The sequence below is a fragment of the Perna viridis genome, chromosome 6, assembly GCF_037379345.1.
Source record: "Perna viridis isolate PV_CMFRI_1.1 ecotype Kerala chromosome 6, ASM3737934v1, whole genome shotgun sequence".
Taxonomy (NCBI): Eukaryota; Metazoa; Mollusca; class Bivalvia; order Mytilida; family Mytilidae; genus Perna; species Perna viridis.
Window position 1 is genome coordinate 17,265,081 of NC_142450.1, and position 16,585 is coordinate 17,281,665.

The following is a 16,585-nucleotide window of genomic DNA, read 5'->3' on the forward strand; positions in this document are numbered from 1 at the left end:
AGAATTTAAGCGAAAACATATGAGCTACGAAATAGGTAATGATTGAAAATACAACTAAATCTTCTAAGTGTAAATCAAGAAGTGAGAGTTCACAGTGTCTGTACCCTCATATCTTGGCATACACTTAAAGATCGATGGTAGGGAAAAACTATTGCCCTAACTTTACGACATACGTGCTAACTTTTCATTCAGAATTGACAACTTTCCATTCATCTGTGTGGAACATCCCGTCAGCATCTGTGTATGGGATTTCATATCACAACGCAAACATTATTTCTGAACTTGTCCAAACTACACAGACTTGGTTATTTTATATTTTCTGTTGTGTGTGTCTCTTTTCCATATCTGGTCTTTGTTCCCGGATTATATTTTTTTGATTTCCGCTAGTATCTTGGTTTTCTTGATTACTCTTGATGACAAGTTACTATGGTTACAGGTGATGTACAAAAGTTTCGAAACTATGATTTTTTAACGATAAAACTTCATCAAAATAGAAAAAAACTGAGGTCGAAGGACCAATCTAAACGATGTTCCTTACTTTGAATCAGATCAACTATAAAGTCAGTCTCATAATAGTGAAGGAATAGGTCAGCGAGTAGAGGTGCACAATTTGATCAATTGATGCCCACATTGGACAAATATGTTGGCGATAAGAAGTTCGAACAATTTGTAAACATCATCATCGTTTTTTTTTCAAAGAATAAGGAATTTCTACCAAGTAATTAAGACAACTAATTAAACTTCATACAAATCTGAATAAAAATGAAATGTTTTAAATGTCGTTCATATTAACTTAAATCATCTGTGTTTTGGTTTGTCCGAATTCTTGTTTTCTTCCACTCTTGCGTCTCCCCAACTGGATGGACAAGAACTACGGACTCTTGGGATTTTAACTCTTTGATGATTTTCTCAACAATGATCTTGTCTCGATTTTCTATCTCATTTTTCAGATTGTTAAAAATATCTTTATCGGCCTCAACTGCACCTTTAATTTCCTGTATAGATTTGAGTAAATCTCTTTGAAGCATGTCCTGCCTTCGCGTTAATTCATTCTTAAGTTCGTCTAAATGGACTCCTTGGTGGTTGGTGTCTTGCGCTGATGCTTGCCTAAAATGAAAATATGTTTCAATCATTCAAATATCTTTCTACGCGCACTATACTTACTTTAAAATGTCATTCATCACCAAAAAAGTCACTTTCATAGTTGACTTTCACACAGAGGACGAAGATTTGGTCATGATTGAGCCCACGTATTCAAAATTAACGGAACAGAGAAACTAGCGGAAATCAAAAGAATTTTATCCAGAGACAAAGACCAAACATGGAAAACAGACATACACAACAATAAAGGTAAACTAACCAAAATGATACATACAAAATAACAAAAGTAAACGAGCATTTTGGACTCCACTTACAAATGGGATCATGGACCATGTTCACCGGTAGGGTGAGCGTTCTCTGCTTTTCGAGAAATACCCGCCGAGTTAAAGTAGCTCTGATTATTTGGTAGTTCGTCAAATATCTGTCAAACAGTTAAGAGACAGTATGTTTAGGTAAAACTCTTCCTAGTGGAATCAATCAATTCTTCTTTTTCACCGAGTTATTCCGGGGTGGTGAGGTAATATATTTGGGAAAAATAAGTTATGTGTAGGTTGTAATGTTAAATATCGCCAATATGGTATATTGAGTTATGCGGGCGGTGCGCCGTTGGCTTCATTACACTGGCAAAAGATTTAAATATCACACTTTTTTTAGCTTCGCAAGTTGAGTACTCCTTTAGTTCAGCCTCCGCCTACATTACCAGGAATTGCGGTTTTGTTTGTCACTTGACTTGGTACTATAGTTCATAATTTCCGAGTGCATTGTGATCTACTTTTACAATAAACCATATCATGCCAAATAAATAATGACTCCATATTTGTTATGTCCAATTCTAGATAACTATTAATATTATGTAGTAAAAGATCATACTCAGTATTTTCCTCTACAATCAAATCTTTTAGAGCATAACGACTTCGTGCTTTCTTTGGTTCATCTAGATATGACTCAACCGCTCTTCTTTCAGATGTATCATATTCGTGAGTAGAGCGTAAAGCTGTAAGCAATACCACATCATATTGATAAAAATTTTAAAAAAGAGTTTTACAAATATATGTGTGAAAGCTAAACACATCTGATTAAATAATCAATTCAACATTTTGGTCTTATAACACTTTTTACGTATTGATTCCGACAAGTGAACGTACTCGCGAGTATCAATTTTCGTGATATTCAAAATAGTAAGCGGTTTATATTGTTAAAAGCCAAAATATTTTTTTTCACAGACAGAACAAGCAATTACAAATAAAGGTGTACTCACTAAATGCACTTGCTAAATATGTGTCATCATAGTTTTCTTTACAGCGGGTAATACACAAACGTATTAGCCTCCATATGTGAATTAATACTGGTATTGTCATAATTCGCCTTTCATAGTATTCCCGAATCAGTGTATATCTGTAGTGCTTCCAAAACATTTCAGACTTTTCTTGTACCATTTGAATAGTAAACCTAAAGTAAATATATAACCATGCATTATCACGGGACCATTCCTCCTCCTATCAAATAATGAATCTGAAATAAATGAGAAGAGTAGGGAACTTCCTATGTGTACACAATTATTCATCGAAATCCTTTGACGTGATTATACAAATGGTATGACGTGTAGTCAGACGTATGTCAGGACGGGCGTAATGTGCCATACTATTTCACGTCTATTGCAAACGGGAAAGATTGAGATTATTGGGTCGTAGAATATTTTCGGTACGAAGCAAGAGATTATCAAAAGTTACCAATCAATATCTATATGGCTCATGTTGAAGAATTTAGGAAATGAATAAAACATTAAACTATATCAAATCGACAGATTAAGCTTGTAGCAGTAGAATACAGTAAAATATGTGATAACCAAGCTCTGAATAATCCAAACTCCTGTCTAAACCAGACCAATCGCACTAGTTTAAATGTATTTTATGGCTTGAGAAACCAAACACATATCCTAACAGAATCAATGCTAAAAGTCCAAAAAGTGATTCGGTTTAGACAGATTTCACCTTTGAGACATAATCAACGAATGTATTACAAGAACAGAAATGAAATGATAAAATGTTTATATTAGTAAAGAAATCGATATAAAGGTGTAATGACGCAACTTGTTTTACTTTTAAACGGTCATAAAACTTACGAAAACATAGCAACCAGTGTGTTTAATAGAATAACATTCGTCAATAACAGGTAAAGTGCAAGCATGGCGGTATTAAAAGCACTAGACTTAGGGCATCTCGGTAGGGTATTGTTTCGGTATAGCACTGGGTTGTCTGTACATTCGCTGGGTTCCACACCTAATTCAATAATGACAAGATATGTTATTTACTAGTACTCGAGTAAACTAACAGATAATTTGAGGGAAATTGACATTTGAATCAGTATAACACTTGAACTTGTCTATGAATTTAGCCATTGGAAGTATGACGTTAATATTGAAATAGTGATTTCATATCCATGTAAACTTTTATTTGTATCAGTCAAAAGTGACAACTAAAGCATGTCCAATCGAATTAATAAACCCACCATACTAGACGTTTACCGGAGTTTACTGACTCGCAATTGTACAGGTAACGTTGGCGGAACAGGATATGCCTACCCTTATGAAAAACATTTTTTTCACAATAAGGTTTTAGATTATGTTTTGGCCAGGTTCAACTTCCGCAATGATGTTTCAGTACTTAGTTTGCATTTCATAATACCTAATTCAATATGTGTATTTGTATTGTATATTAAAAAGTCAACATATATGACTATTGTGTTACTGGTAAGTACCTCTGATGTGGTCAATAAAAAGTTCTCCGTACACTTGCCAGTAGGGCATGTAGATAATATTTGCAAACAGGTCCCAAGACAGAGATGTGTTTGGATACAAAATCACCTGGTACACAACACCAAAGGTCAATACAACGATTGCAAAGATGGAAAAGAAGAATATGACATCGAAAAACTGAAACAAAAACAAAATAAAAATTGCATAATAGATTAAAACCTGACCTGATCTGATTTTAGCACAATTTTATTTTCAAAGCGTCACAGAAATAATATGTCAGTAATATTTTCTGTCTAAAACAGTAAGAAATTAAGACGAAAAATTAAAAAAAAAACACTAAAGCTTACCTAAAATTATCCATCCCAAGTAACCACATGGTTTATTATAAACAAAGGTGTCAACAATGACGCTTATGTCGCTTCAATCTAAACTCAAATGACGAACGGACTAACAGACACCCAAAAATTTATATATACCTGCAGCATAGCGTTAACAATTAGTAAAATAAAAATTGAGAATATCATTTTTCACAAGGAAATGAAAACTTAGAACTTTATTAGTAAATGCAACTAGCATATTATTCTGAATATTGAAAGTTTGTGAAGCTAATCTGAAATGCAGAAATATTCTAATCTCTTAAGCATTATCAATAATATATATTTGATATAAAACATGCACAGTGAAACCTATCCCCCAAACACCAATCTAGATAAAACATTTTTTTTTAAAGTACTATCATACATTTTATATGTATTGTAATTAACCGAACCATTTTTTTTAATTCCAGAAGGGGTTCGGTTTCGAAAGGTTCCACTGTTTCTCTTTATTGATTTACCAGTTTCTCCAACATGATAACTTTTGGTCCGATACGTCTGCTTATGTAGAAGAATTGTAAAGTTCTTAGGATAAACATTGCTAGTGAAATTGAATATATAACTCTAGCATAGAAAAATTGTTCATCGTGTAATCTGCATCTTAGAAAAAAGGCAAGAATAAATGATCCAATTGCTGCAAGATCAAACCAGTTCCAAACTTCAGTTATGTAAGCAATTACGCTATCTTTAAGTTTCAGGTCCAACTTGCAAACCTTAAAAGAAATGACACCAATTTAAAACATACGAAGTTCATTGCCGGAGAAATCATTTGTGGGTATATTATTTCTGTCCCTCTTTTGCCCAACGCAGAGATTTGATTCGCTACAGAAAACGATTTCAACATATACGTACTTCATTACTGTAGTCGATTATTCTAGTCAATTTTTTGTAAAATATCTCACAACAATATTTACAAGGGTGGAAGTTGAATTTTGTCCATTGACATTCTCTGAGTTTTTGGTGAACTTGTATACTTAAGTTGCTTTAAATGTCGAACAAAGTATTCATAATTATTAAAAATATAAAAGGTTTTCGTTGGATGGAATTTACGGAATAGGCAAGCGCTTGTACATACACAAGTATGATAAAACAATTAGATTTCATGCTTCATCTTCTTACGGTGGGACCATAAACATACTTACTTGAATTATTTCGTCGGTAAACAAGGATATAACTATACCAAAGGTAGCATATTCCGTTATTGACGGTTTTTGTTCCGACATTGGATGTAAATCCGTTAAGACAAAGAAAGAGAAGATCAGCAGAAAAACTATGTAACAGACCTAAATATAAAAGAAAACAAATATGTGTATCCAACGGAAAGCATAGGGAAGTACTTTTCAACATCTACTGAAGTATAGATTGACTTAACTGTTATGTTAAAATGTTACAAAGGTGATATTTTAATGTTAAAGAAACTTTATTAACTTTCTTAGCCAAAAAGTAACACTAATGATAAAAAAATCTAGAGTTGTATCTTGGGTTGAGAAAGTAATCTAATAAGTCGCAATAGTTTAGTTGAATTTGTATTGGAAAATATTTCTTGCCACATTTTCACTTGATTTCATCATACATCAAGGTAACTTCAATAGTTTTTCAAGAATATTCAAGGGAACCAAGGCTATAGCGGTAATCAAAAGAATGCAATCCAGGGACACAGACCAGACATGGAAAACATACATACACAACAAAGTAACTAAAATCATACAAACAAAGCTACAAAAGCAAATAACTCGGACTCCACAAAAATCTGGGAGCATGGACCAGGTGCACAGGTAGGGTAAGCGTCCTCTGCTTTTTTAGAGACACCCACCAACTTGCGCATAAAAAGTCAAGTCCAGGGTAGACAAAAGAAGAAAGGTTCAAGTTATTAATAAGACATACTCGATCCAATTCGGAAAATAACTGAAAAGTATTGACTTTTACCCCACTGCAGTATTCCGAACAGGACATGCCTACCCTTATGGATAACTTTTTTTTCACAATAAGGTTTTAGTTTATGTTTTGGCCAGGTTGACCTTCCGCGATGATGTTTCAGTACTTAGTTTGCATTTCATAATACCTAATTCAATATGAGTATTTGTATTGTATATTAAAAAGTCAACATATATGACTATTGTGTTACTGGTAAGAACCTCTGATGAGGTCAAAGCCGAAACAGTTATTGCTTAATTTAAAAAAAATCATATTACAACATATGTTTAATTTAGAGAACAGATCTTGAAACCTGTAAAACAGCATGAGCATCTTGGTATTTCTTTTAGCAGTGACTGTAAGTGGAAAAAATATATTGATGGATTGGTAGAAAAGTTTTCGCGTCAACTAAAATGCAGACTAGGAAGGGAGAATTTAGAAAAAATATATAAATTTGACATGTATCAGACCAAATTCAGAATGTTCTTACGAGGTTTGGGACAATTGTGGATAAAATTAAAAAACAAAACTTGAGGCAGCCCATATTACAGTTTTACTGCATTCCTACGCTAGTATTGATTCAATATCACGGGAAGAGGCTGGAGTCCAACGTCAAGTTAGAGAGGCTGTTCTATTCTATAAAATTATGAACCGACAGGACCCGAATTACTTGCCTGACTAGGTTCCATAATTTGTTTCGGGGATTAGCTATTATGATTTGCATAACAGCCATAATATATCAATTCCAATCCATCTATCAACAGTCGTTTTTTTTTCTATCTAGCACATCTTGATGAACACTTTCGATATAGGCATACGCTAAGCCCCACGTCGTCCAAGCTTAAGTCACAAATTCATGAAAGCACAACTTAAATATTTTATTACGGTGTTAAATCACTTAAAACTATGTACGCAAGACCCACGTGACAAATGTAGCATATTGAATTGTGATTAGTATAGGGGACTTTAATTCAAAATACTACATGTGCATGTGGTTTGGACAGAAAATGGCATCATGTTTAGGAGATTGGATGTTTTGTATTATAATTCTTAAGTGGAATAATTTCTATTAAGAATACATACCGTAGACAGAAAAAAAGAAGTAATCGGTGCACTGTAAAAATGAAAAATGATTTTCCATGCGGTACACAATCGACCACATGATTCTTCATTTGAGACATAGTCTTGGTTATCCTTTTGTTCTTTTTTCATTTCAATGAAGTCAATGCTAGGTATGATAAGCAATGGTATCAAAACACCGAATCCAATCTTGAAATAGGGAAATAAATTGTAATTATAATTACATATATTTAATTGAATAATAAAATAGTATTATCGAAAAATACTTAAAAGTCACATTATGAATAGATTAATAGACAAATAAACTGTATGCGTTTTCGGTCATAAGCTACGTTGTTTAGCGGCGCAGCTTTATCATTTTTCCTTATGACGTTACGGCAGTTTGGTCGTTCCCTCCGAGGGACTCGAACTCGTACCGCTGTGACATCTATGGCAACACCGCCTGCACAAAGTCCAGCGCCTTGACCACTCGGCCAGCTAGGTTATATAAAAATATATAGATTAATCCTACGAGGAGGCCAGCGAATATTTTTATATAGCCTAGCTGGCCGAGTGGTCTAGGGCGCTGATCCATTCTCAAACTTAAAAAGCACTCTGGACCCTCGAATTATGTCATTGCGGTCGCCTGTTTATTACGTCGTCAGTTGTAAGGAAACCCCAATGTAAATAACGCCACAACGTCGCTTTCGACCAACAATATTTTGTAGATAATGCGACACAATAACAACAATGAACAATGATCAATCACAACGGCGAATATATATATAATAAGTCCAAGATATAGTAATCTTAAGATAATAATACAAACCTTCCATGTTGATGTTTGAGGTTTCATTTCTCCCATCCATATCTCTGAAAGTGTCACTTGGCATGGCGTAGAAGCCATGAACTTCATCAGCTGGTATTTGTAGGCGAACTCAAGTGGTGATATACTATACCGTTGAGTGGTCGTCACTAGTAATTTTGAAGCATGCTTACTTTCAATTTCGAACATTTCTGTAATAACGCAGCAAGCTAACACCTCAAAATAGCTAGAAGTATAGAAGGTATTCCCAATTTAACCTAAAGCAATTAATATATAGAGCACCATTTTCTGAAAACACATTTAAGAAAATGCAGTGAACAAAGCGCTCGCCATATTGTCAAACTAAAGAAAGTCGTAGAACAAGTAATTCGTGTTTCTCGAGAAAAAAATAGCATTTTACGATAAGGGATATCTACGTAACACTTTTCTCAAAATATAAAGTATTTGTTTATTAAGAAAGTATATCGTGTACAAAAACCAGTAAGCGGCCGATAAACATTGTTTTCTATTAGTATAAACATAAACTAAAAAGCTCTAACGAACGCTAAATACAGTTAAGCAACGATAAGCATCACATGTAATGACAATATCGACAAAAAATACCGAAGCGCGAACAGAGATATGATTGAAATACATAAAAATCCCATAAAACGAGAACACGTGAAGCAGGGACGATATAAGACGTCACACAAAGAAATTAAAGCACTATTAATATGAACTCACGCAAAAGCAACCGCCATATTGGAAGTTAATATTATCCGGTAATAACCTATCAAAAATAATGCAGCTTCACGACAATTGTACACTATTCACTCTAGGGCGACATCATTCATTTCAACTACGTACTATTATTTAAACAAATTGGAAATTGTTGAAAAATATCCGAAAGTGATATAATTATATTAAGGTAATTAATAAACCATAAACATTTGTGTGAAAGATAGGTATGCATATATTAGCTAATATCTTACCGAAAATTTATTGTGTATTTTCTTTTAAAAAAAAAATCATATTGACAGATCTTTGATTTCAAAATGCTTCTTTATGATACCCCAACTGAATTAAGGCTCGTTTATACAACTTTTGCCTCTATACCGTTATTATACTTACTCTGCATTTTCTCTGCAAGACTCGTGTAGTTCGAGAAGATGATGATCAAATGCTTTGATTGACAGCTTCTTCAGCATATTGCTAGCGAAAAGAGCAGCGCCTTCAAAATGTCAAACAAACGTTTAAAAAATCAACTTAAAGGAAGATCGAGTTTGCGAAACTTATTGCATGCAAACTGTGAAAAAATATTTCTCTGACGGGGACAGACAATTAAGAAAATAATGAGTTCTAAAGTATTTGTATCAATGTTGAAATGTGCTATGGATATGTTAACAGCAGACATTTTTAACAACATTAGCGCATACGACTTAACGTCAATGACCATAGAAGTTTAAGAGAGAGCACTGTCTAACATTCAAAATAATAAACACTTCCTGGTTCCTCTTGGACAGTTAACGAGATTTCCAAAAACACGTGTAAAAACTTTTCTTCCTTTCCTTGATTGTTCTTTCCAATATCATTTTTTTTTCACGTTCTGTTATAGGCAATTTTCGGAAAGATAACGAACAAGATCAACAGCAACACTCGCATGGCATGCATTTAATTTAATGCATGTCACATATTTATCAGAAGATATCAGTAGATGTACAATGTATTACACAAATGCAATTGGAATTGCAGTCGCTAATCAAGTTAATGATAAGGTAGGTTGAATAAAAATATATGAAAAAAATAACACGAGTTTATGAGATCCCAAACCTTTCTTTCTACGTTCAAAAGTAGATTAAATGATTGAAAAATTAAAATAACGGATGCTAATACTAATGTAAATCGATTAAATACAAAAGGTTAGAAAATACCCGCAATGCAATATAATTTGTGTAGATTGATAGGGCTTTAAGTATGCAGTTAGATTGATGTGCTATATCCATGCTAAATTCCACTAATAAATGTTTTGCTCTTTGACATATACAATTTTTAGTATCAAATGTTTTACATGATGGGGTGGCTATCAAAATACACAATAATTCTGATTTATCGGGCTTTGGACCCGTCACGGCGGATGATCAAAACATTTGCTGAGGCTGAATTGGGCTTGTCAGCATAAAAGAACCAACAGCAATTAGAAGGACACCAGCAGGAATAGGAAACAGAGCTTGTCATAAAGGACAAGGTTGGCGATCAGTAGAAAAGGAGATAAAAAGTACAGTTAGACATGTGATCAGATTCAATAAATGGCAGCTGACAGACAGTGGTGTCGATCCATAGTTAAGGCTTTATGGGCTGACCAGTATGACGAGGATAAGGTACGTAGGAAGTATCTAATGTCCTAATGATAATACTTACACACATTATTTTTGCATTTTCGCCAGAAAATCGTTGCCATCTCTTTACGATTAACAAGGATACAACAGACAAAAAATTGAAACATTGTGTCTTCTTCTTGGTCTACGTTGTTGTCTGAGATACAAGAAATTATTTACAGAACACCACAAAGCAATCGGATATAAACGTAGGGACACCTCATATTATCGCCGTTAGTCATTTAAGCGTAAGAAAATGTTAATTCAAACTCTAGCAATTATGTCATGATGCTTTTTATGCTGCTCGTTTGTGTTGAGTAATCAAGGTAACCAATGTTATAGCGGTAATCAAAACAATGTAATCTAGGAACAAAGACAAGACATGGAAAACAGGCATAAAGTAACTAAAATCATACATACAAAGTAACAAAAGCAAATGAGCAACTCGGACTCCACTAAAAACTGGAAGCATGGACCAGGTGCACCGGTAGAGTAAGCGACTTCTGCTTTTCTAGAAAAACCCGAAGTATACTGTAAATAATGCACCGATATAAAACCTGGTTTATCCCACAATTCCTATCGGAAATATTTTCTCCAAGTCATCGCGATGTATTTTCATTTAAATATTTTATTTATTTTATTTTAAATAAGTACAAGTTTTCCTATTTTTTAAAATGTGAAAAGGTTTACAAAGGGTAATCAAGGCGGAAATCAACAGAACACAGTCCAGGGGCAAAAACCAGATATAGAAAACAGACACAATAACAAAGAACACAAGGCAACCAAAACAAAGGATACAAAGTAACAAAGGTAAATGTGAAGAAGGTATATTAAGAACTTCGGCAGTAAAATACAAGTAAACCGAACAGCAGGCAAGTTCTTTTTTCTGTTTAATAAATGAAGGGTAATAACAAAATTACCAAAATGATAACATCTAGCCGATAGTAAAAAGGAATAGACAAAAGAAAAGACCGTATTACAGTGGATATATCAGGTCCTGACTAAGAACAGGCATTTCAAGATCAAAGGTGGGTTAAACCGAGTTTTATAGCGCGCTAAACCTCCCGCGTCAAGACAACGTGGTTCTTTCTATCAGAAAGAGGACAAACTTACCAATCTGAACGTTGTAAAATTTTCTGTATTTTCAAATTAAAAGGGCATAAAATTACAACGGACATTGTAGGTTTACCTCTTTATAATTTTCTTTTTTGCCATTATTTCTATCTTTTCATTACTGTACATACTAAATTCAAAGATATAGCTACACGTATCGTAATGTAATAATTATTTAATTAAACAAAAACTTCTTACCTTTTGCTTTGAAGAATTGTAACGAGTCAATTCCACTGAAATCGTTGATCAAATTTTGTATCTCTCCCAAATCTAAGTTGTTGTCCTTCGCTGCTTCCCCGGGAACCCCAAAGGTTTGTAACGTCGAAGAACGTCTTCGTATGTTTGGATCATTCGGATAAATTTTACATTCAAATCCTATATTTTTTTTCTTTAAAGAATATTTATTGTTGCCCTGTATTGGTGTTCGCTGAAATTAATGTTTTGGTTCTTAAGAAGCAGTCTTGATTTTGCTTAATATACATGATATAGATTGACAGTTATGGCGCATTAAGTGATAATGCTCACGATACAGAGTTGGGTTTTTTCTTACCAACAATTAAATATGCATTTACAGGTAAATCATCCGATGAGCTGTCTTAGTAAGATAACTCGATATTTGAGAAGACAGCTTAAGCGTTGTGTTGTCTTTTGTTCATTTGATTACCCAGGATGGATTGCTGTGTGCTTATTATGTAATTAATGGCATGGTTTATGCTGACAGTTTTCAAATAAATAGCATAAAGATTCAAAAATGTAAAGCTGTTTATTGTACCTAATAGCTGTTTTTTTTAACTTTTGACTCTAAATATAAAAACGAACAGCCGTCGACAGTAGCAATAATAGTTTTAGTTCCTGTCATTTCGTAAAACATATCTAATGAAAGATACAGTGTTCATATAATTCACCATGTTTTGAAAAAAAAAAGATACGATTATACTTACATTTCTCAAGTATTTATATTGCGATATAAATAAAACAAGTAACCTTTCGGAAGGTGAACGAATTATACTTTTTTTCATTTATTTGTTTTAGTCCTTTTATTTTTGTTTTCAGAATAATGACTAACAATAAAGATATTCTTGTAAAAGGGATATCATGAGAACCAGGATTTAAATGACAATCAAAATAATATGATCCGAGGAAAACGACTAAACAGGAATATTAGACATACACATCAAAGAACAAGAAATATGAGCCATTCGGTGGGTGTTTCAAAAAAGCAGGGAACGCCAACCATACCGATGCACATGGCCCATGCTCTTGTTTTTAGTAGAGAGCGAGTTGCTCATTAACTTTTCTTAATTTGTATGTATTATTTTGGTTATTTTACGTGTTTTTTTTTCATGTCTGGTCTTTGGCCATTTTTTCCATTTCCGCCTGAATCTGGGTCCCGGGATTACTTTTATAGACGTTTCTAACAAAAAAAACCAGATGTTTACCAAATGGTCTGTTTGTGCATGCTATCATTGTTTTCAAACCTGAACGAGAGTTAGTTTCTTGATGTCCTTGACTACACTTTTTGGGTCTGACACAGACGGTAATGTAATTAGTTCTGAATATGTATATACAAGTTCCAAACATGTATTATGCTTTTTAAATGCTTTTTACAAACTTATAAAGAGACATTTTATAGTTGGTCCCCTGTGTTGCGTTATAAGCTATCCATGTCGAAACCATGCAGAACTCTATATATGGGCAGCACAGAGTATATATTATCAAACTGTTTATTTTGTTCATTCCAAAGTTACCCTTAAGGTATCAGACCCAAAGCATATAAATCACACGATTAAAAATTTACCCGAAGTTAACCGAGGATGATGTATTGCGCATAATAGTTCGTTTCCGTCATGTGCTTTGAAACTGCAGATAAGTCTTCAATGAATATTACTTAATTAAAATCATTTATATCAAGACGGAGGAAATGGCTTTGTCTTACTCAAACCAGGAGACACTACAACAAAACTATCAAATCAACTTTATCATGTAAATATCACAAAGTCATTTTCTCCATTTGCTACTTGAATAATTTCTACATTCTGTGGAAGTACTATTGTTCGTGGAGTACCAATTTTCGTGATTTTCGTGGGTAGGCCAAACCACGAAATTTAGTATGTTAACTAAAAACCTCGAAACCACTTATTCAAGAATCCACGAACTTGTGTTTCTTCCCTAATCCACGAAAATTGGTATCCACGAATTAAAGTACTATCACAGTAACCGTTTCTGTAAATTACTGATTAATATTTATGTTCAAGAAAACATACTTTTTGTGGTCTATAAGAATGAAACGTTTTGACAACAAACTTTTTTGTGTGTCTCCCATCCGATGGGTGTTCCATGGACACCCACGTAACTGTAACTGGTTAAGAAACTTACATTAATACAGCTTCTTATCAATTTTCCAGCGTTGCATTTTGAGCGTGAATCAATACACTGAAATGGCATAAAAATATGTTGCTTAAGCAAAACCACTTTATGAAGATGACAAAGCTTTTCATATTCAATTGATATTTTCTATCATTAAATAGTAATAGGTTTCAGATGGACACGATTATATCATATCAGCTCGATTCTTTATGTCTATTGTGGCCTGAATAAAACTTTAAAATACGGGAAAACTTCACATGGAGTATTAGACATAGGGTATTATATGTGGGAATGAAACCGAAGCGATAGAGCAATTAAGTATAAAAGATGGTGACATATAATCGGAAAATAATAATAGGGGTTTGAAAAATGGCAATGAATGGTGTATGGGGCATGGGAATCGATGAAGGTGACGCGACAGTACCGAACAGCTTTTGAAAATCGGTAACATAGAAACGCAAAGGGAGAAACAATGTGAGATCAGCGATGGGGAAATGATAAATGGATCATGGAGATTCAGTTATGAGTATTGCCTTTAAGATTGACACATGAGAGGTAGAGCATTGGAAGAGTAATCAAGGGAACCAAGGTTATAGCGGTAATCAAATGAATGTATTCCAGGGACAAAGACCAGACATGGAAAACAGACATACACAACAAAGAACATAAAGTAACTAAAATCATACACACAAAGTAACAAAAGTAAATGAGCAACTCGTTCTCCACTAAAAACTAGGAGCATGGACCAGGTGCACCGGTAGGGTAAGCGTCCTCTGCTTTTGTAGAAACACCCGCCGAGTTCCTTATAAAAAGTCAAGTCCGGGGTAGACAAACGGGGAAAGGTAAACTATGACCCGTTGAATAAATCAGTTTTCATGATGCTGGAAATCAATAATAGGAATAAATTTATTGGATTTTGGCATGGAAAATCAACAATGGGATGGGACAAAAGAGACTTGAGGAAAGGAAAGGAGTTGCAAAACTTTACTGCAAACGTATTGATTTTCATGGTTGCTATTTTTTGCGAGTATACTCACATATACTTTTTCACAGGTATCAATTTTCATGTTAAAAACAGATTATTGTTATACTTGTATATAGTAAAACAATTTTGCGGATATTTACTTTCCACCGCAAAACAAAAGCTGAAAATAGTACACAGCAAAATGATTTTAAAGTAGCAGTCTTTCTAAAAATCAGATCGAAGGTTATTCATGCACGTCAAAAACTCACCGGATTCAGTTTTATTTCATTCCTTGTTCAGAAACAGTTACTGACCACATTGCCAGTCTTGTATTTTCATTACATTGTTGCGATTTTGAGATAAAAATCATATAGATTGTACATAAAATTTGCATTTCGCTAGAGTTATCGTTCTTGATTTGGCTTGATGTGGTTGATTTTAATGGGATATGAATGTATGATTTTCTAAAAAGTGCATATCTGAATGCAGAAAAAAAGATTATTGTTATTTAAAAGTGTAGCCTACGTAGACTGAAAAAGCATCGTTTGTTTGGTGGATTTTTCTTCACCTTGAACCACTTTACCATTGGCAATGTCTGGATTTTATGTGGACTGGTCTTAATATATTACAGTACAATGTAATTTGTAGAATAGCTGAACCTTTTCGTATAATCTTTGCATTTTGATTGGGTCTGAGTACTCCTCTACGATGCTGCTAGATATGAAGTCCACTAAAATCTTGACAAAATCGCAACTGTCCTTCACAAACGATGAATAAAACAGATCGGACAAGTCCTGCAGAAGATAGGATAATTTATGTGATGAAATTAATCAATACATAAATTGTGATTTTTGAATACTGATGCCAAATTGAAAATAAAAGAAACATGAATAGACAGATTAGCATCCTTTGTTTTCTTGTTACAACCCAACGAAAATAAAATTAACCGTATATACTATAATCTGAAAATAGAAGTTTTAATTTGGTTTGACAGTTTGACACTTGAGACAAAAAGATTAAAGTAATATTATTTAATATATTTTTGAGATCGTGGGGTTCATAAGGATGACAATAAATTACCCGAATTATTGTTATCTAAACGTTTAGCTTTAAAAATGAGCCTTCCTCTCTTTTTTTCTCGGTGAAAATGTTTGTAACTTTGGAACAAAGAAAATAGTTGGATAGATAATTATAACAAAAACCTGTCCAGTAGGTGAATATTTTCTTAAAACTTATAAAGTATCGGCAAAAAAATACCGAAGCTTTAGCAGAAAGTTAATTCAAATACGTCAAATTCCATAAGTATGGCCTTTAAAGTGGACACAGGAGAAAAAAATATAAAAACGGTACGCAAACAATAAATCACCAACAATTAGATTAGAGCTAAAAAAAGGGGGGGTGACAGTAAGTGCTCCAGAATGATAGGCATGTCTTGATCCGCCAGCGACACTCTTCGGATTTGAAATGAGTATAATTCCGAAATAATAAAGCATCAACAATGCAGGTCCCCAACACTAGAAGAAACATATTATAAATAGCAGACAGGAAGTAATTCTTGTCTCCCAAAAAAACTGTTTGCGCGTGTTGATGGACATAGGGACTGGCTAACCAATAAAACAAAACTTACCTTTTTCAGTTCTTTGGGGGCCTTTTCTGATAAAATATCTTGTTCAAAGATATCTATCCTATTCCATTCTTGCACAGCGCCAATTTGTCTTTCTATACTTGTATTTTTTTCTATATATGACACAAAAAGTA

General features: G+C 33.7%; 1 protein-coding gene across 2 annotated transcripts in view; it reads right to left on the reverse strand.

Annotated features, from left to right (window-relative positions):
• Positions 1-682: 682 nt before the first annotated feature.
• LOC148613901 (transient receptor potential cation channel subfamily M member-like 2) overlaps positions 683-16,585 on the reverse strand; it is a 29,671-nt gene continuing 13,768 nt past the window's right edge. For both annotated transcript variants that reach the window (XM_088587563.1, XM_088587562.1), the window contains exons 8-22: positions 16,455-16,564; positions 15,487-15,621; positions 13,873-13,929; positions 11,695-11,923; positions 10,427-10,540; positions 9,140-9,239; positions 8,033-8,255; positions 7,228-7,413; positions 5,373-5,513; positions 4,692-4,943; positions 3,859-4,033; positions 3,224-3,380; positions 2,360-2,550; positions 1,972-2,095; positions 683-1,107 (exon numbers count right to left, since the gene is read on the reverse strand). In XM_088587563.1, coding sequence (XP_088443689.1) covers positions 789-1,107; positions 1,972-2,095; positions 2,360-2,550; positions 3,224-3,380; positions 3,859-4,033; positions 4,692-4,943; positions 5,373-5,513; positions 7,228-7,413; positions 8,033-8,255; positions 9,140-9,239; positions 10,427-10,540; positions 11,695-11,923; positions 13,873-13,929; positions 15,487-15,621; positions 16,455-16,564 — 2,513 coding nt within the window. In that variant the 3' untranslated portion in view covers positions 683-788. The remainder of the gene's footprint in view (positions 1,108-1,971; positions 2,096-2,359; positions 2,551-3,223; positions 3,381-3,858; positions 4,034-4,691; positions 4,944-5,372; positions 5,514-7,227; positions 7,414-8,032; positions 8,256-9,139; positions 9,240-10,426; positions 10,541-11,694; positions 11,924-13,872; positions 13,930-15,486; positions 15,622-16,454; positions 16,565-16,585) is intronic.